The sequence below is a fragment of the Nannospalax galili genome, unplaced genomic scaffold, assembly GCF_000622305.1.
Source record: "Nannospalax galili isolate Female #2095 unplaced genomic scaffold, S.galili_v1.0 scaffold151, whole genome shotgun sequence".
In the NCBI taxonomy this organism is placed as follows: domain Eukaryota; kingdom Metazoa; phylum Chordata; class Mammalia; order Rodentia; family Spalacidae; genus Nannospalax; species Nannospalax galili.
Window position 1 is genome coordinate 3,478,554 of NW_008332087.1, and position 20,766 is coordinate 3,499,319.

General features: G+C 40.4%; 1 protein-coding gene across 1 annotated transcript in view; it reads right to left on the minus strand.

The window, feature by feature from the left end:
• The window catches only part of Slx4ip (SLX4 interacting protein), a 71,868-nt gene that overhangs the window by 16,245 nt on the left and 34,857 nt on the right, over positions 1 to 20,766 (minus strand). The window contains 2 exon segments of the mRNA XM_029560672.1: positions 11,087 to 11,175; positions 14,230 to 14,307. Coding sequence (XP_029416532.1) covers positions 11,087 to 11,175; positions 14,230 to 14,307 — 167 coding nt within the window.

Sequence of the window (20,766 nt, forward strand, 5' to 3'; positions counted from 1 at the left end):
AAAAAAAAGGAGGCAATCACCAAGTATTGCAATCTGTGTAGTCTTAGGGCACACTCAAAACAGCACCGCTTCTCATTCCTCATGATCATAGCTGCTAAGATGATCCCCTAGAGCTGATCAAATCAGGATGCTGGAGTGAGGGTGAGTGCACCCCAGGTTTCTCATTCACAGCTGGCTCGTCCAAGGGCCAGTTTCTCAATCCTGATGGCTGGCTTCTCTCATCTACCCTTTACTGTTGCTTGTGACTGCAGAGAGGCATATAAAGTATCCTTTGGAAACTGGAAAACATTGCACTATTTTTCATGACATACTGATTAAAAAAGACAAACTTGACATCTTTACAAATCATATGGCGTTTATAAAGAGGAAAAGATTCTTTCCATTTCTAAAGAATGTCACAATTCCCAAAGTCCTTTTCCCAACATTTCATCTGGGCCTCAAGGAGATGAGCAAAGAAGGTACGGAAGTGTCATTGTTTGAGAAGACCAAGTGGCACAAGGTGTAAGAAGTACGTAAGGTCACACTTCTCTGGGACAGGAGAGCATCTGGAGGGCCTGCCCTGGGCCGCGCTTGCTTCCTTCTGCAGAGTGGCCACCCATCTTTTGCTGTCATGGTAGGATGGCAGTATATCAAGATGACTCTGAATCAGAAGTCCTAGGTTCCTGTCCCTTCCTAGTCTGAGAAACTAGAGAGACTGAGAGACTCGGAAAACTGACTTATCTTCTTTGAACATCAGTGTCTTCATCCAGTAAAAGAAAAAGAAATGAAAATAATATTCCTTGAGTGGCTACTCATTCATTTCCTGGAAACAATTCTGAGCTTTTCTTCTGAGGGACCACGTCCTTTACCCCCATCCAATGTCTATGCATTTCAGGAGACCCTGTCTCCATAAATGACTGCGAAAATCACCTAGGACTCATTCCAGGCCAAAACCACTGAACTTGTTAACTCGAAGAGGTGCTCAAGCCATGGCTATCTTGAATAGAGGCCTGTTCTCTTTCCCATATGGGAGGTAAAATCCTAGAGATACCAAGACCAACAACCATATGCAGGCAGAAAACAAAGGCAGTACAGTGGCAGGTAGCACCGACAGTGGTGAGAAATTGAGATTTTTGTGCTTCTGAAGCTCTACCAGGGACAGCAGTAAAAACTTAATTTTTTTCTAAGTCATCTAGAGTTGATCTTCCTACCGCTTGAAAATGAAAAGGCTTAAGACTGGCAGAATTTCTTCTCAGGCTTGTTGCACAGAGTACGTTATTGTATGTTACAGCCTCCTGCACTCTATAAACAATGCCTTTTATAAACAATAAAAGCAGCCAGGTGTAGTAGTACACGCCTTTAATCTCAGCACTCTGGAGGCAGAGGCAGGCAGATCTCTGTGAGTTCAAGGCCAGCCTGGTCTACATAGAGAGTTCTAGGTCAGCTGGGGCTACAGGGAGACCCTGTCTCAAAAAGACCAAAAAAGAAAAGAAAAAAAAAAACATTAAAAGTATAATATATCCTATCAGTTTATTTACATAGAGATCTAGGTCAGCTGGGGCTACAGGGAGACCCTGTCTCAAAAAGACCAAAAAAGAAAAGAAAAAAAAAAACATTAAAAGTATAATATATCCTATCAGTTTATTTAGGGAACATGTAATAATATTAAAATATAAACTGGAAGAAGTTATTCCTGTACTTTAGCACAATGTCTACTGGTTTTCATATGCACGGTGTTCTGAAGTGTGGCCATGCCAAACATGCTTCCTAACATGAGATGGAAATCTCTCCCAAATTTCATGTCTAATATTGTATTAAATTACTTAATAATAAGTTAAATAAGATGGAATAGAATCAACAAAAGATAGACAGAGTCGAGTGTTATATTAGTTACTTTTATTGCTGTGCTAAAACACCATGACCAAAAGCAATTTATAGAAGAGTTGATTTTGGCTTGCAGTTCCAGAGGGAGAGTACATACCGGCAGGGAGGTGGTGGGCAGCTAGAGCAGGACACTAAGAGATCACATCTCCAACCATAAACATGAAGCAGAGAGAGCGAACTGGAAGTGGGGCGAGGCTACAAACGCTCAAAGCCGATCCCAGGGACTTAGTTCCTCCAGAAAAACTTCCCCCTCCCAAAGGTTTCATAACCTCCTAAAATAGCACCACCAACTGGGGACCAAGTTAAGTGGTCAAATACCCAAGTCTATGGGGAACATTTCTCAGTCAAATCACCACAGATACATTATGTATCAACTCAAATGAAATGAAGAAAATGGGGTAAAATGAAAAGGAAAGTGGTATGTCATAAACTCCACATTTCTCTAAGACAATAGGGGCAGATGTGTATTATGCTTGACGATACCCTAGACAAAACAAACGGGTGAGGCACAGTAGTAAGTGGAGCCCTGTGAGGTGCCTATGGGGCAGGCAGGACCTTCTCCATTTCAAAGTTTCTACGAAGCAAGTCATTTGGCCATTTCCACAGCAAGGAGAGAGTCTTTTTCTCTACAGGTCTCTGCTCTGGAGTCCTTCCTCTAAGGACTTCACTTCTCTGCTTTCTCATGGAAGGTTGGGTGCTAGGAGAACAAAAAGTCAGGCTTGTGGATGATGCTGCCACGCAGGTTAGTCACAAACAGTCCACGTTTTCCTTTTGAAATAATTTTTTAATAATCCTCCCCTCTTGGGGCTAGAGACATAGATCATTTTAAATAGAGTGCTTTCTAGCATCCACAAGGCCTGGGTTTGATCCCCAGCACTGCATAATTGGTGCATAGTAGTAAACACCTTTAATCCCAGCACTGAGGAAGTAGAGGTGGAGGTAGGAGAATCAGAAGTTGAAGGTCATTCTTAGCTACATAGCAAGTTGACAGCTAGCCTGGGATACAAAAGATTGTGTCTCAAGAAAAAACAAAACAAAACAAAACAGGTTTCTTATGAATTTATGACTAGGAAGCTGTTGTATATATATCTAGGAAAGTACCCATAAGTAAGTGCAAAGAATGCAACCCTAAAAATGAAATTATGAAAAAAAAATCAAGGAAGTTATTTTGTAGGAAGTACATACTTCACAGGGATTTTCCAGTTTATATACATCTACCCTTGAAAACTTAAAAATAAATCCTGACCAACCTAGGTCCCACTGCTGAATCTCTGGTGAGGTCAAGTGTGAAAAAGCATACATTTTAAAGAAGCTATAGGTTTGGGTCAGCAGCTAACCTGTGGGCCTTCTCGCCACTCTCAGGATTGAATGAAACTTTGATCAGAAAAACAAAAATACACTTTAAGAAAATCATGAAAATCATGAAGCAAAGGTTAGCAACCTGCAGTTTGCAAGCAGAGGGGAATATCTATGAGAAGCAGAAAGGAACTCAATGGGAATTACCCTGGGAACGAGCTGGCCACCTTTGGGGGGGTCCCCTTGTTAAAAAGTACCTCCCCTAACAAGTTCTACATTGGATCGATGGCAGCCTGCAGCGCAGCGAGCAGGTGCCTGTTGTCTAATAACTCACATGGCTGAGCATGAAGGTGAGGACAGGATGGGAGAGGAGAGGACCATCTGATGCAGTCGGGACACACAGGTAGTAGGGCTGTGGCCAGAAGGGAGTCTCTGGGGACGCTGGTGGGAAAGAGGCATAAGGCCAGAGAGAAGATATTACAGAGAGAAGACCGTCACATTTCAAACTCCTTTTCAGAGCTGGCCTTCTGCCCAGGGATGTGGAAGAAACAGCTCTTGCTATTTTCCTTGAGCAGAGACAGTCAGGGCCCCCTCTTTCCAAGACTCACATCTCCTGATAGGAACAGCTTTTGTGGACTGTCTGGGAACCTTATCCATATCATGATATTGCTTCCTTGGGAAAATGAGTGTTGAATTCTAGATCATATGTTTATTAATGAATTTTCCAAATATAACCCACTCACACATTGAACTCTGTGCTGTCACTGTGGGTGTTCTGTGGAGCATGCACTCCCAGAAATTCAGGCCTGAGAATTTCTGTCTACCACCTCTTACTACCTTAGAGAAATGATTGGGTTTTTCCTCCGAAGCTTTATCTCAATATGAGTCTACTGCCAGCTACTGTAAATTTGAGGTGTTTAGCTGGGTGGTCTCCACACTTCTTTCTCCTCTGGATATTGATCAACAGAGTTCCAACCCAACTGGCTAACTACATGGAGGCTTTATCACTTAGGTTTTTGAGTTTTTAGGCTTCGCAGCTGCAAAATAAAGCTGAGATTGAAAGTGGAGGGAAACAAAAATGAAAGCCTGAGCTTCTTGGGCAAATACTACATGCAAATGAATATTACCAAGGATTGCTCTCATTTCATGACTATGAAGAAGCTGTATAACCACCTACTAATTCTAGTATAATGGCATTTAACTTTTCTCTGGGAAAGATGAAAATAATGGTGATAAAAATTAGTAGTCACAAGTGCTTTAGGGTTTATAAGCCATTTTAATATGTATTATTTCACTTGATTATTAGGAAAACTTGGAGAGCTTGTATAACAGATACCACTTTTAGCTGTTTAACAAGTCAGGCAACTGATACCCTAAAGTCAAATGCTGTGTCTGAAGTGCTCTGTAAGGAGAGAGGCAGTGGTCAAAACTGGGTCTTTAGGGCCTGGCAGGTAGTGCACCCCTTTATCACAGCACTTGGGAGGCAGAGGCAAGCGAATCTCTGTGAGATCAAGGCCAGCCTGGTCTACATAGTGGGCTTTAGGCCAGCTATGGCTATCAGGGGACCCTGTCTCAAAAAACAATAAAGGAAACACCCAAAAACCAAAAAAAGAAAAAAAATCAAAACAAAACAACACAAAAAACCTTGCACCAAGTCTTTATATTTTAACTCCAATATCCTTTCCTCTATTCTGTTCCATACTGTGTTTCCTCTAATTAAATCTATAATTGGTCATTGAGAAGAAATTACAGGTAAAAAGCGTAGAGAACCTAGAGGGCCCAGATATGTCCTGTTCTAACTTACCCTAGCTAACCATCTCTCTTACAGTCTTCTAATCCAATAATGGGCAGGTAACCTTTGGGTGATGGGATACAATATGTCTCATTCACAATACTACTGGCTAACATTTGGGAGAACTTTATTATTGGGAAAGGAGAATAAAACCTCAGATTACTATAACAAATATGCAATGGTTATTTAATGATTAGAAATATGTTTTCTAATTTTCTCAGGTAAAATCATGGGCAAATACCTTCATTGCTACCACTAGTATTTCTACCAGGGTCATCCACCTGCCATTCTTTTTAAGGGCAGGTGGGGACAGTGCTGCTAAGGGAAACAGCCTATTCACAGGTCCTGCAGATGGTATTGCTCTAATCTGTTCCTTGACTATCTGTTGACCATGTTCTGACCCTAAACCTCCACTCCAGCTGCCCAGAGAAGGAGCCAGCAGTCAGCCTAGGCAGGCAGCCAGCCATCATGACGAAAATTCTTAAACATTAAACAACAGTCTGACTTAAGAGACCCATTCAATTTAGTGCTTAGATCTTGTCTTCTGCAGAATGTCCCAGTAATTCTCTTACTAAGGCAATGCTGTAGTGAGAACCTGGTCCCCTGCGGCTGACAGTTACTTTCACAGGAGAACACCAATGTCCGAGCAATATCATTGAAGTTTTCCTTCTAGGTGGCAAACAGGGAACCTAGTCCTTAGAGATGTCACACTGTCATTGAGTGCCCAGATGGTGAAGCCTATTAGTAAAGGTAAGAGAGCTTGCCTGTCCTTTAAACGTAAAGGCCATAATTAGCATGATGGTGATCAACAATCTCAAACTAATAAATTCTAGAGAGATACTTATCTAATATTAAAATATAACATCAAGATTATCCATGGCAGAAGTGATTATAGAAAGCATAAATCTTAGGACACAGACTCCTACCATACAGGAACAATGATTGAGAGACAAATGATAAACTCAGTAAGAATTGCTCTCCTTACTAGATAAGGTTATATTATATAGTAGGGCAAACTACATCATTAATAGAACAGCAGCAGAAAACTAGAAATGAACTCATTCACAAATGAAGAGGGTCCTAGTTAAAATAAATCTGCACCGACCCCAGCTATTAAGTATGAAGAAACACAGATTAGTGCAGTAACTGTCAGAAGTTCTTTTGGGCTGGGAATTATAGGCAATTTTTACTTGCCATGTATATATTTAATTTTTTTTTAAATACAATGAACATAAAGGATTTTGAAAACCACTTTGTAAGTAAGAACTAAGTTCAGAATGCTGGAAAATGTGAACTGTGTAACAGCCTTCCCCCAAACTCAAGACCTTTTCCAAGTGCTGCAGGCCTATCTTAACAGTTTCCAGGTAATTCACCATGGGCTTTATTTAGGAAAAACACCAGAAACGCGAATGGCTTTTAGTCTGTGTTCTGCCACGGAGACCTGGAAAGCCACGGACTACTTATCCTCTTGTGGGTTACAGAAGTTAGTACACTGTCAAATTTTTATACCATTTATTTTTTCTGTTCTTTTAAAACTTTTCTTTGTATTTCTTCTGTCTGTCTTACTTAAGACCTAAAATGTTTTCTTATAACTTCTGTTTATCTTTCCTAAAATAAAACGATTCGATCCTACAAGATTATTGCATTTTAAAATGCATCTTTTATGAAAATCATTTTCTAGCTCTTATTTAGTGCATTCTCATCTGTTGCCTCTGGCAGAAATTCCATGTGAGAAAGGATTTTTGAGCTAACCTGAAACTTTGTCCTTGACAGGGAGGAGTGTCAGGCCCGCAGAGGTGGGCTCACATACAGCTGAGGCATACAGACACCCCAAATATGACCCAGTCACAGTAGTTTACTACTTGAGACAAATTTCCACTTCCATCTTATATTCAAAAACTAGAAGATTTTTAAAAAGTATAAAACAGTAGTCTGGCTTAAAAGAAATATTCAACGGTGTTTAAATGTTGTTGCTTCTTAGAAGCTCTTGGCAATCCTATGTAGGCCATGCTTCATTGAACACCTGGTCCTGCCTAGCTCAGGTCTGTCTGCAGAGCTGTCTGTGTGGCTCAGCCACAAGTCAGAAGAAGCATAAGACAGATACCCAAACACCTTAATGCATGTATCTGCTTTTAGGCTGCACTAACCCTGAATGCCATTTCCTAGTTTCCAAAAGGACCACAGATGTGGACACACTGTAGGTTTAAAAGTAAGAGTGTGGGTTGGGTATGCTGGTGCATGCCTTAATCTCAGTACTCTGAAGGCAGAGGCAGGGGGAGTTCGAGGTCACCCTGGTCTACATAGCAAGCTCCAGATCAGCGAGGACTATACAATGAGACCTTGTCAATGAATGAATGAATGAATAAATAAATAATAAATAAATAATGTAGATCAAGAATTTTGGACTTTCTAAAATGGTAGAAAGGCTCTGATTGAACTATTACATTTTAGTGACCAGGATGCTCTGCAGGAACCTTGATCTCCCAGACTATAAGCTCCCTGAGAGCAATAGCGTTTTCTTATTCTGCTTCCTCAATGCTCAGTAGAGAGCCTGGCATGGAGCCAACATTTCATTCCATGGAGCCAGCCATTTCATTTAATGGCCCAGCAGATGGGAACAGTGGTCCCCAGAGACTGGAAGGCGTGGATTGTAACCAGGACACAATCAGATAGTCGATTTGCAATGACTCTGAAATGTCCCAGATATATAGAGTCTTATGGCTATTTACATTAATTTCATAAAGAAATCATAGAAACTCATAAGTAGCTTTAAATTTCTCTAAAGCTCTAGGACTTTACAGCTGAAAAAAGAACAGTCTCTACACAAGAGACTTGAGTTTGAAAAACCAAAAGAGAAAAGAAAAAGGAAAACTAAAATACCACGGAGTACAACAGCACAGGGAGAATCTTTACATGATGCTCTTTATGTTTCTAAAGAGAAAAGTGAAGGGAACAACCAGACGTAAAAACTCTCAGACAGACTCCAATTCTGTTTCTAGCAGTAGGTCAAATCTGAGGCTAGTTTGAGATTTCTTATGAGAAACTCTAGTAAGAAAAATACAGTGACTCATTTCATAATAATGGCCTTTCTTCCCAAAGTACACAGCACAATTCCCACATCCCAAGCACACTGACACTCTATTGCAACACGGAGGATCTCCCTGTGCCACTGTCCCCACATGGACAGAGAAAGTTGACGGGGAGGGGCAGACCTCCCTGGTGCAAGTGGGAAAGGGACAGCAGGAGCCACACCCACTTCACCCTGCAATGGAGGGGACTTCTCCCTCCCTCCCTTGTGCTGCCCCATCCTGAAACTGTGCTTCCGTGCAGCCATCTTTAAGAACCCTGGGGAGATAAGTACCCCTGGCTTCCTAGTCTGCAGGCTGAAAGGATCCCTGCAGAGTGGTTTTAAACATTAACATTCTCACTTAAAACACAGATGATCCAAAAGGGTTAGAGAAATGAAGAACTCCCTCAGGGCTACAGCACCATTAAGAGGTCTAGCCCCTCTCAGGTACAAGCTCACTCCCCCACCATGTCTGTGGGCATAAAACAGCAAGTTATGTAAACAGTTATAGTAAAAATAACTGTAGTATATTACCAATATAGCTGCCACTCAGGGAGCCAGGTTCCCAGGCCTTCCTAGTCAGAAGTTCCTGGAGAATAACTACCAGGAGAGAATGAGATGGATCCTGCCTTTTGTGAATATTAATGTAAACTGATAAAACAAAGGTTAAGGTGTAAAAGAGGTTCAAGGACACCTGAGAGCCTGACATCACTGGCTTTATGGCTTTAGGTATTTGAGGTACCCCAGGAGAAGAATGAATGTGCTCTTGTTTCTCTCTCTCTCTCTCTCTCTCTCTCTCTCTCTCTCTCTCTCTCTCTCTCTCTCTCTCTCTCTCTCTCTCTCTCTCTCTCTCTCTCTCTCTCTCTCTCTCTCTCTCTCTCTGGAGGAAGAGGCAGTTAAAGAGGGAAGGATTGTTCATTGATCCATAAATAGCTGAGATAAGCAGACTCTGCAAAGTTCAAACATCACTGAGGAGTAAGCTTCGATAAGACAACTTGACTGGCTTGATGAGCGGTTGCGGGGAGAGGACCCTTCAACCTGACCCGGATATTTTACAACTTCTGGTGAGAACATGCCTGAGGAAGCAGTGGGCTGAAAGCCCTGAGAAAGGGAGGCACGAAGGCGAGGCAGGAGGGGAACGGAGCACATCTGGCAATGGACCTGTTTGTACAGGTCCAATGTACCGGTCCAATGTCAGACCCATAACCGATAATCATAGAAGCCAAGGCAAATAGACCAATTAGTTTTTGGTTAGGATGGTAAGTCAGTGATGAAAGGAGAATGGAACAGACACAAAGATAAAGCAGAGATCTGTTTCCCTGACTCTGGTCTCTATTGCTGAGAAAGCGTGTGTGTGTGACCGGAAAATGACACATGAGTAAAAAGAACTGAAGAAAAACTGATCACAACCAAAAAGAGTCACTTAAAACAATAAAAGAGCTTTGTGATATAAATGGCATTTTTCTTATGAGCTAACATGGTCAACTCTGATAGTAAAATCATTAGAAATCAGAACATTTTAAAGATAAGGAACTAAACGGCCTCAAATAAAATGTTCAGGCTGGTCAAATTTTTTTGAATGAAAATTCTCAAGTTAGGAAGTCCTCCAGATTATAGGATTTATATAACAGCAGCTACAGAAAACTTACATCTGTAAAAAAATCAAAGTCCCTGGGGGGAATAGTGTTTCATTTGTATCGAGATATTTTAATTCCTCCCTAATAATTTAAGATAGTATTAACATTACATATCAGATATGAGATCTGATTTCTCCTGTGTCCCATCTGAAAGCTGGTTTGGTTAATAGTTGTTTTCTTAAACTATAGATCAATTTCTTTCTTACTTCCCATAATTAGTTAAGCAATATTATATTAAAATTATATACCAACAGAATTATTTAGTATTTATTAATTTACTAAGATAACACAACATCTTGGATGTATTTCAAAGAATAAACATTTTAATACTTTCTGCCAAAATTGCTTCATTTTATCCCATTTCATGTATTTATGTAGAGTGTTTCTGATGGATGAAGAGGAAACAAAAGTGTCACATTGCTTTTCCAAAGGGCTCTGCAGCTCCAAACAAAGGAATTAAATGGAAATAAGAGTTTTGGCTCCTTACTTTTCCTGGGTTTCTCTTTTACAGCCTCTGAAACACTCTTCTGATGTATTTACTTAAGATGAGATAAGAAGCTGATTTTATACGATGTGGCCAATTTCAAATTTCATATGGGTTAAAAAATAATAAACGCTGGGGATAATCTAATATCCCCATAAATTATTTTAGAAGCATAATAATAATGTCATACTGCATGGCTGGGTTAATGTTTGCTTTTTTTTTTTTTTTCTGTTCATTGAAAGTTCAAGTCATAGATCCCAAAAAGTATTTTTCTTAAAAAGGTTAAGTCAAATAGACTGAACTGTAACTGAAACAAGATACGCATACACACAAGGACACTCAGTCAAGTGCACATGCTAAGCTTAACAGACACAGCCAGAAGGTACAATGTTCAGAGTAGGATCCCTATACTTATTTGTCTGAGAAGAAACTCCAATGAAACAGAAACAGGACCTGACAGAACTCAAACTTACCATGAGAAAAGAAAGAGCAAGAGAAACTGAACTCTATCACTATGAAACGATACACTGGGGAGCAGGACTGGTTCTCATGAAAATGTCAGTGATTCACCATGGAATAAAATTCAGAAGCCACTGACCCCAGTGAAAAGTTCCACAAGAAACATGTGGATTTTGCTTCATTTCATTTAAATACATTCATGAACAGCATCAAGGTTTTCTTCATATAGTGTCACCTAGTTTAAAGTGGATAGTGACAAGACATTGCTTATCAAACTGGTTATTCAAAAGTCTTCAGGAAAAGAGAAACAAAACCTAACACATGAATTGATCAATATTACCATATAGAGTAGTTAAGATTACTTTGATCACTTAAAACATGCTGACCAGGTGAGTGATAATAGAAGACAATTCTTTTTTTCTAGGTTTTCCTGTGGTCACTCAGCATTTACACAGATTTACTTGTTTACAGAAGTTTTTCATACATACCAGTTTTTCATTCTGGCTTCCCAAAGTATCACTGCTGAATGCAAGCCTATTAACACAGACCACAAATCTGTCAGGAAATACACGGAGCTCTGTACAAAATGAAGAACATCAAGTCACAAAAGGCATCAAAAGTATGTAAGCAGAAATTATTATTGACCCCAGGTTTTTTTGTTAACTTTTGTTATGGTAGTATGCTTATATGTCACACATGTCTCTTCTCCTCTCTTCTTGAGTTTCCATCAATGGGACAGAATGGGCTTCTAGGGAGGGCAGAGGAGGCTGCAAATTAGTCTACCTGTATCCTTGAACTATTATACCACATTGAAGCCCCAGGCAGGGCCTTTGCGGCTGTCTCTGTGTTGGTTTTCTGTTTTCCATTTAGAACTTATATTTGGCAAATAGTATCAATGTTTCTAATCAGCGTGCAGACTTACAAAGAAAGAGGAAGAGTGTGAGAGAAAAATTTTTAAATGTGATTAATTAACATTTTTCCTAGTTAGTTTACTCATCATCTCTCTACTAGCTGCTCTTGGTGAGAACCCCTATACTAGAGGGCAAACTTCCAGGTTGAATCAGGCTAAGAAAACAGCAGCTTCTCTTCAGTATGAATGACTAGTAGATTAAGGGAATGGTCATACATGTAACAGTAGAGATGATACAATCACCCCTCAGCCACAGGAAACTGTTTCTGCAGATCCTTACAAAAAAGCCACTCACTTCCAAGTAGGAAAGGATGAGTGAATCATAGCAAAGGACTTCAGGGGATGACGAGCCCACAAAGTGGCCACGCCTTCAGAATCATCTCTTTTCTCACCCATCCTCTGTCCGTCCATTCGGCCGTGGGACCTAACGTCTGGAGTGAGGTGTAGTAGCTGTGAATAGGGCCTAATTTGACTGAGTGGGTTGGAATTATCTGTTCCCTTCTTGATACTTGCTGTGTTGCTTGAGCATTTTTATAATACACATATATATTTGTTACAGAAATAGTCACTGTTTTAAAACATGAAACTTCTCATTCAGATATCTCAAAGACAGATGCTATAAATTAGGTAAATGAACCCTTTTACATACATTGCAGCATGGTACTGTCAGAGGTAGTGACACATCTCCATTTGGTTCATTTAAAAGCCAAACACAAAAGTGTTATTTATACTAACACACAATCTGAACAGAGTTAACACTTTATACCACTTGGCTAGGTCCAATTATACTAAAAAACCCAACATGTTGATGTCCTTGTAGTGGTCACTCTGCCTATTCTAATTCATCCACCTCCTTACTCATCCTGCCTAACTTAGCTCCTTGTGCTACTCAATCTACTAGCATCCAAAACCTGCCAAGACTGTAGCTTAACCTGCTCTGGTCTTAATCCCAGCTAGTCTTCCTCATGTAGAATGTCCTCTTTGTAGGCAGAAGTGCAGGAGTATTTAAACTTTGACCTCACACGGATATTACATCTGACCAGACAAACCAGATGGCTCGAGAAGCTCTAAGCACAAAATTATCAAAACATTTATATTTATTTATTAATTCTTAAAATAAACTACTAGAATTGAGTGGTAACACAAACTAGAGACACCTCGGAGGAAGGTACTTTTACTGTGGAATTTCCTCCATCAGAAAGGTCTGTGGGTACGTCTCTGAGGCATTTTCTTGACTACTGAGTGATGTGGGAGGACCAGTTCACTGCGGGTGGTGCCACCTCTCGGCATAAGAAAGCAGGATGAGCACAGGCCAGAATAAGCAATACACCAAGCAGCTTTCCTCCATGGTCTCTGCCTCTAGGTTCCTGCCATGAATTCCCACCCTGAGTTTCATCAAAGATGGACAGTGTCTTGAAAGTGTAAAATATAATAAACACTACCCCTCCTCAAGTTGCTTAGGTCACTGTTATCACAACAGAAAAGAATCTAGGACAGTAGCCCATGTCTCACTTTATGGAAGGAGAAATGGCTATAGAATCTATTCTTTGTCTAAAAAAAACCCAGAAAGTTAAAATACATGTTCTGTAGTGGATAAGAACTAGAATTTTTTTTTTTTTTTTTTTTTTTTTTTTTTTTTTATTTTTTTTTTTTTTTTTTTTTTTTTTTGGTCTTTTTGAGACAGGGTCTCCCTGTAGCCCCAGCTTTCCTGGAACTCACTATGTAGACCAGGCTGGCCTTGAATTCACAGAGATCCGCTTGCTTCTGCTTCCCGAGTGCTGTGATTAAAGGTGTCGCCTGGCCTAGCATTAGAATTTAAAATTATCAGTCTATCACATAATTTCTCTATTTTATATTTCTATTTCTTCATCTGAAAACTAAGCATAATGAATTATGAATACTTTGGTACCAGGTATTTATTAACAGAAAGTTTCTTTTGTATTCCTTTCCTTGGTTTAGGTAATAACAGATTTGTATTCTTTTAACATTTAATTAAAGATTTAAACAACACTAGTCCCTACCAAAAACTGGAGCCAGATTGTACTGTAACAGATATAAGGTTAGTTTTTTGACCAATAGAGATGAACATTAAGATACCCATTAAGAGGGTAATATATCTGAGTAACACTTAAAGAATTAAGAAAGTACAGACAGTCATGAATATTCAGTGAGCAAACCTCCATGAAGTTAATTTTCTAAGTCCCTGTTTCATATCTTCTATTCACACGAACATTGTTCAAGAGTGTTAAGCTAAACTTTCCAATGCTCAGATCTACTTGGAGAATGGCCATTAGTTCCTCATTTTACTGCTGTTGGTTAGACATGACACCGTTTTCCCTAGAATGACTTGGGGAAGTAAGATTGGCCTTATCATATACCAGCTTGATGGCTCTGGGATGAGAAAGTGCTTTCTCACGTATGCATGTGCTCTTTCCAAGGGCTGAGGGTGCAGAGACAGAATGAGTCATGGTTCACCTGTGCATCAAGGCATTTGGAAACCCAAAAAAAGGTACTGAGATGCCCCAGGAAAGTAAAGTGTTAACATGGCTCAGCTCACTGTTCTCACATGGGCATTAAACAGAATAAACTGAGCATGAGGGATAATGTATGTATGCTTTGAAATACTAAATGATGCAAAGGCATTGAAACATAATTTTCAACCCTTCTCTGGGAAAAGTTGATAGTGCGAATGCCTGATGATCCAATAAACCAGCTTCTTACCAGTACTGTAAGAGCTCCGAATGCAGCGAAGGCGTATCCCTCTCTTGAGGAAATAGGCTGTGATCTGAAAGCCATAGCCTACAAAATGAAAGAGACATTATCAGATTATAAATTTGCTTAAATCCCAGGGGCCCAGCCCAATGTTGGCCATACACTATGCATTCAATAATAATCTAATAAATAAGTGAAAAAAAGAGGTAACAGGGACCCACTTGAGAGGGAAGAATAAGCATTACCATATTGGCTCTTCTGAGAGGCCTGGCCAAATATCTGGCAGGATCCTCAGTCACTTCATCTACAAAATGGAATAAATAAGGAGGTCTAATGTGCCTGAAAATTAGTGATTTCAGATGGAATGATAAATTTAGTCCGAATTGATGCACAGATGTTGGCTAACATTGTAATGTTCTAACGTTCTAACCTTCTAATGTTCATTACCTCTCAGTTTATTAAAAGAATAATCTATTTGAAAATGAGTATACTTTGTAAATAAGTTACTCCCTAATTTAAGTACAGTCAAGTCTTCATATAGGATGAGAAGAAAAGAAATATTGAATGAGTTAAAAAAAAAAAACAGAGCTGGAGAGATGGCTCAGTGGTTAAGAGCACTGACTGCTCTTGCAGAGGACCCTGGTTCGACTCCCAGCACCCACATGGCAGCTATGAACCGTCCTTAACTCCAGTTCCAGGGGAATCCGAAGCCCTCTTCTGACCTCCGCAGCATTAGACACGGGTGCACTCATATACACGCAGGCAATACACTCGTATACATAAAATAAAAATAAATAAAATATTTTTTAAAAGGCAAACAAAGCCCCCCCACAGTTCCAGAACAGCAGTACACAAAGCCCCCCACAGTTCCAGAACAGCAGTATACAAAGCCCCCCACAGTTCCAGAACAGCAGTACACAAAGCTCCCCCCAGTTCCAGAACAGCAGTACACAAAGCCTCCCCCACAGTTCCAGAACAGCAGTACACAAAGCCCCCCACATTTCCAGAACAGCAGTACACAAAGCCCCTCACAGTTCCAGAACAGCAGTACACAAAGCCCCCCACAGTTCCAGAACAGCAGTACACAAAGCCTCCCCCACAGTTCCAGAACAGCAGTACACAAAGCCCCCCACAGTTCCAGAACAGCAGTACACAAAGGCCCCCACAGTTCCAGAACAGTATCAGAGCACCCCACAGTTCCAGAACAGCAGTACACAAAGCCCCCCCCAGTTCCAGAACAGTACCAGAGCACCCCAAATTGAACTTAAGTGAAGATATATATCCTACTAATAATGTTCTTAACAACAGTCTCAATATGGAGCCAAAGCAAAGATGCATCAACAGTAGAATATTTTTCAAATGGTGATATATTTATACAGTGAAATACTGTAGAATGGGCAAGCTACCATACAGGCAATTATAGCAGTATCATAAACATGATAAGTTAAAGAAATCTGCCCCAAGGAGTAAATCTTCTCTGTGAAAATGGGGACATTTCCATTGATTATACAGGGTACCAGCAGAACTTCTGATAATTCTCAGGAAGTACTCACCTAATTTCTCCCTCCAATTATAAAATACTTCAGTAACAGTGATTCCCATTCTCACTGTCATCAGAGAGGGTGGGAGTCCTCAGGTGCTGGGATACCTTTAGAAAGCTAAGCCTTTAAGACAGTATGTCACTCATTAACTGTGAAGGGCAGAGAGACACAAGAACCACTGGCCTATAGGACCATGAGATCATCTGCAGAGAAATCAACTTACCTTCTGTCCCCAAAGTCTACAATTGTTTTGAAACCATATTCCTATAAAATACAACTTTTATGTTTATCACCCTTCCAGCACTGCTGCAGGAAGGGCCCAGGGCCACCAGTAAGCACTGATGTGACGCTCTGTCTAAACAAGCCATGGCTCTGACAGCACAGTTGCTTTAGAAATGCAGATTGTGAAATGACAGGGACATCCACAAAAGGTTAATTTCCAGATTTACTGCAATGAAATATACTTTTCCCAGCACACTAAAACTCAGATTGTATTTCAGTCATGTGGCTTCCTTCTGCTAAGATGTTAAAATAGGTACAACATGGGCATTGCTCTGAGTGCTTTAAAACAAGCATTTCATTCCTGAGGTCACTGAGGGAATGGAAGACACTTCTACATCTGTTTGTCTTACTGTCGAGGAGGAGGAGGAAAGGTTATCAGAGAGGAATCCACAGCAATTTGGAGCTCCTAACACAACAAAATTTAAAAGCAACTTTTCACATAAGTATTTATGAGTCTTTCAAAGGACCAAAGGAGGGAAAAGACACGCAGTATCCTACTCATTCTGCTTTTGCTGGGCCGTGGCTCTAGGGGATTAAGATTCAGATGGCGTAGTCAAAGTTTCAGATTCTTCTTCCTGACAAAAATCTGCAGCAACAAAATATTACTATCAGGTCAGAGCTAAATGTAAAGCTGATCATGAAAATCAGAGCTCAACTTCATGAAGCCTGATATTTGGAGGCACCGTTGAACTGACAAATTCTACACCAATAAATACCAACTAGTAAACAAACCAAAACAATAAAGTCCCAATGTGACGCCCTCTCCTGTGAAAAAGAAATGGTATAAGGTATATTGCAAGTGATTTGTCAAGTGAGATTACTAGGCTAAAACCTGGCTCCCCTGTACCCATACCCTCCACAAAACAGGGATTATATTAAAGAATCACTCCTAAACTGGCCTCATATAATTAGTAGTTTCAAGGCAAATCTGGCCTAATAGGCCTTCAAGTGAAATGGTAAGTTTAATATGTAAAAACGATTTGCACCTGCTTAATCTAAATTCCGGTGGTCATATGAAACTTTATTGTTTAAAGAGAAACCTGAAGAGAGTTTAAACACAAAAGGTACTTGTGTCAGTTCTTACGGCAAACTAAACTTGATATATAAACAGAGAAAATTACTGCTGCTGAAACACAGAGCTGAAATGCTTTGGGGAGATGTATTTCATTTATCCACAGATAACAGGGACTGATAAAGACTGCATTCTTATCTTTGTTTCTAATGAAATTGCGTTTACAGAGTTCAACAGGCCACTGAGATTTTGTACTTGGCAGGGTTAACCTAAAGCTCCACCACTCTGCAGCCAACAGCAACTGGCAAAGGATTCAGGGGGCCTTGACTTTCCTTCCTCGGGTACCAGCTCCCAGCTTCCTACACTTGTATTCTGAATGCAGACGTCCCAGTCAGGCTCAGCCTTCGTCAAAAGAAGCTCTATGTAGCAGCAGCCTATGATTAATGCAAAGACTCATAACTGATAGAAATGCTGAAAATAAAGGACAGTGGAGTGCTTGGCTCTGAATCGGGTCATCTATGTCACTCCGGAAAGTTCAGGGAATACTATGGAAGAGGGGGGAAATGGATAATGGGGGTGTGTTGCAAAAAGACTTCCGGACATGATATGGCCCAACATTGTATCCATAAACTCATTGTACTCATGAATTCACTGGAGCTGCAGTTACCAGGACAAGATTGGGACAGTCAACACTTCATTATGGAAGGGATCATGAGGCCTCACCCCTCCTTGAGGGAACTATAGACAGTTAATGGTATTGGGGGAAATGTAGCCACTGGTAAGTTGTCCGAGCTCCAGCAAATAACCTCCTATCCGTGCTCATGCAGGCAACCCTGATTAAGCTCACGGGTCAAACATACACCAAAGGACATGTAAACAGGAGGACGTTTTTAGCCAGAGGATGGGGAAAGATGGAGGGCAACAGGGAGTGAGAAAAACTAAAATTCACTACATACACATATGAAACTGTCAAAGAATAAAAAATAATTAAAAACAAAAAACCTAGTCAGAAGCCTGGGGGGAATATACACATGGAAATTGAGTTTCATTTGAAAACTTATCTGGCAATAATCTTCCAATATCAAAAGGCACCTGCAACACACTGCTGTAGGTCTGTATTCTCCCTGGCTACCATGATACTCTTTTACTGGAGAAGATGGTCTTTAGATATAGAAAGAGCCTAGGGCTAAAATGGAAGGGAGGTATTTCTGTAATGGAAGTCTCTTTCCATCATCAATCTTCAGCTATGTTCATTCCTAGAAATAATTTATATTTCTGAGTTACTTAATGCCTGCCACATGATTACCCAGTCAGCAAGTTCATTTCACAGGCTTCCAGGCAGCCCCCAAGGACTTTGCTGTCTGTGTCCCTGCTTGTATTCTGTGTTTGATAAAGAGCTGATGTTCTCTCTATTCATCTACAAAGAGCCTCCAACTCACCACTGAAGGCTAAAATGAGGACTAGTTACCACAGTAACTTTCTCCTGGGCAAAGCTGGCTACTCACCAAAGAATATAAGGTCCCTTAAGAAACAACAAAAGGGACTTATTAATATTTATTTATGAAAGAACCAGAGTTCTGTAACTATGTCATTTTATACATTGTCTAAAACTGCTCCACTATGGCTTTATAAGAAATAAAGAGACTTGGGGCTTAAGAGATGGCTCAGTGGTTAAGAGCACTTGCTGTTCTTGCAGAGGACTAGAGTTCTGTTTCCCATGCCCATGTCTGGCAGCTCACAGTTGTTTGTAACTCTGGCATCAGGGAATCTGACACCGTTTTCTGGCCTCTAGGAGCACACACACATGCTTGCACATACACACACACGCACACGCACACGCACGTACACACACACACACAAATAAAAACAAAATAAATCTTAAAAAAATAAGGAAACTTCATGAATAGAAAGGTAAAAATTATACTAGACTCCAGTGGACACATTTACACTGAAGGACACTTGGGTGCAAACACCTGAATGAATAGGACTCAGCGTGTATGGCAGAGTGCACAGGGTTTGGTGGGGGGATAGGGGGAGGCATGGATGGGGGAGGGGGGGTCTGGATTTGAGTGGGAAATATTGTATGAAATTTTAAAAGCTCAATAAAAAATTATAACAAAAAATCAAATATGAATTAAACAGATTCTACTCTGGCTACGAAAAGTATGTAGATTAGTTTTAAGTAGGGCTTTGTGCTTCATGAGTAATGCTCATTTTAAGGGAGTGGCCATTTACTTTGGTTGTTATGGTTCATAGACCCAGGCACAGGGGGGAAATATTCTTTCAGACTTACATTATTATTATTATTATTTCTTTTTGAGACAGGATCTCCCTATAGCCCCAGCTGGCCTGGAACTTACTATGCAGACCAGGCTAGCTTGAACTCACAGAAACCCACCTGCCTTTGTCTTCTGAGTGCTGGGATTAAAGGCGTGCACCACTATGCCTTGCTCAGAGTGATTAAAACTATACAACCTCATTAGTTTTCCAGCAGACTCACAGCCAAAGTGACCTGAGCTTCCCCAGGACTACCAAGGAAAGTTGGTAGTACAGTGCAAGACACAGAAAGTCTTCTCCCTCACTGTGAAGATACCATGCATGGGGGAAACGCCTCCTGTGTCCTGCTGAATCATCAGGATGGCCTGGATGGCCTGGCAGGTGAGTACTGCTTCATAGGCTTCATCATAGGCTCCCCCCACTCCCTGCATGGCTGTCCTTCAGCAAAGCCAGACCACGAGGCAAGTTCAGGAAGAGTGCGTGTGTCCTTTACAACTTCTCTCACTGATGAATCCTTCAATTGATCATATGATTATAAAAAATGTTCCAGAAAAGCAGAAAGATGGTGCCATAAACTCCCCCAAAACCCACTACCTAAATTGAATAACGACTAATATTTTATAATATTTCATATACATATCAGTTAAATCCTGTTAAAATAAATTAGACAACATGGAGATCTACTTTTATGATGTGTGAGTATGGGCTCCTAAACAATAAAAAGAGTCTCCTTCATATCAAACACTACAGATATGCACATCCCTAAGCTGAAAATCCAAACTGCCCTAAAATCTGAAAAATTCCGACCACTGGAACTTGCTATACAGATCAGGCTGGCCTCAAACACACAGAGATCCACCTGCCTCTGCCTCTGTCTCCAAGTGCTGGGATTAAAGACATGTAGCACCATATCTGCCCTAGATATCTAATTTTCAAATGAAGGACAGTCAAACAGCTGTGTAAATAATCCAAAAATCCAAAGAACTTGGAAATCTGAAACAGTTGTAGTCCCACATAGTTCAGATAAGGGATACAAAATCTGTGGTATTGCAGTTGGGCATGGCATTACTGCCAAAAAATCTGGTCAATATTCAATTTTCTCCAACTATCCCAAAATATAGACTACTGATTTTTTCCCAAACCAAGATCAAATAAAATTTCATGCATTTTAACACACATTCTCTTATATCTCCTTTAATCTGAAGTAATCTTCTTTCCCACCCTACTTGTTATAATTATGAACTTATAAACTGATGGAGGTAATTCATCCTTTAAAAAAGTTTAAATCACACATTTATTTGTTGTGTATATGTTTCTGTGTATGTGCTGTGCAAGCATGCACATGTCAATGCTTGCCACTCTGTGTGTGTGTGTGTGTGTGTGTGTGTGTGTGTAGGTCAGAGGACAACTTGCAGGAGTCCACCAAATGGTTTA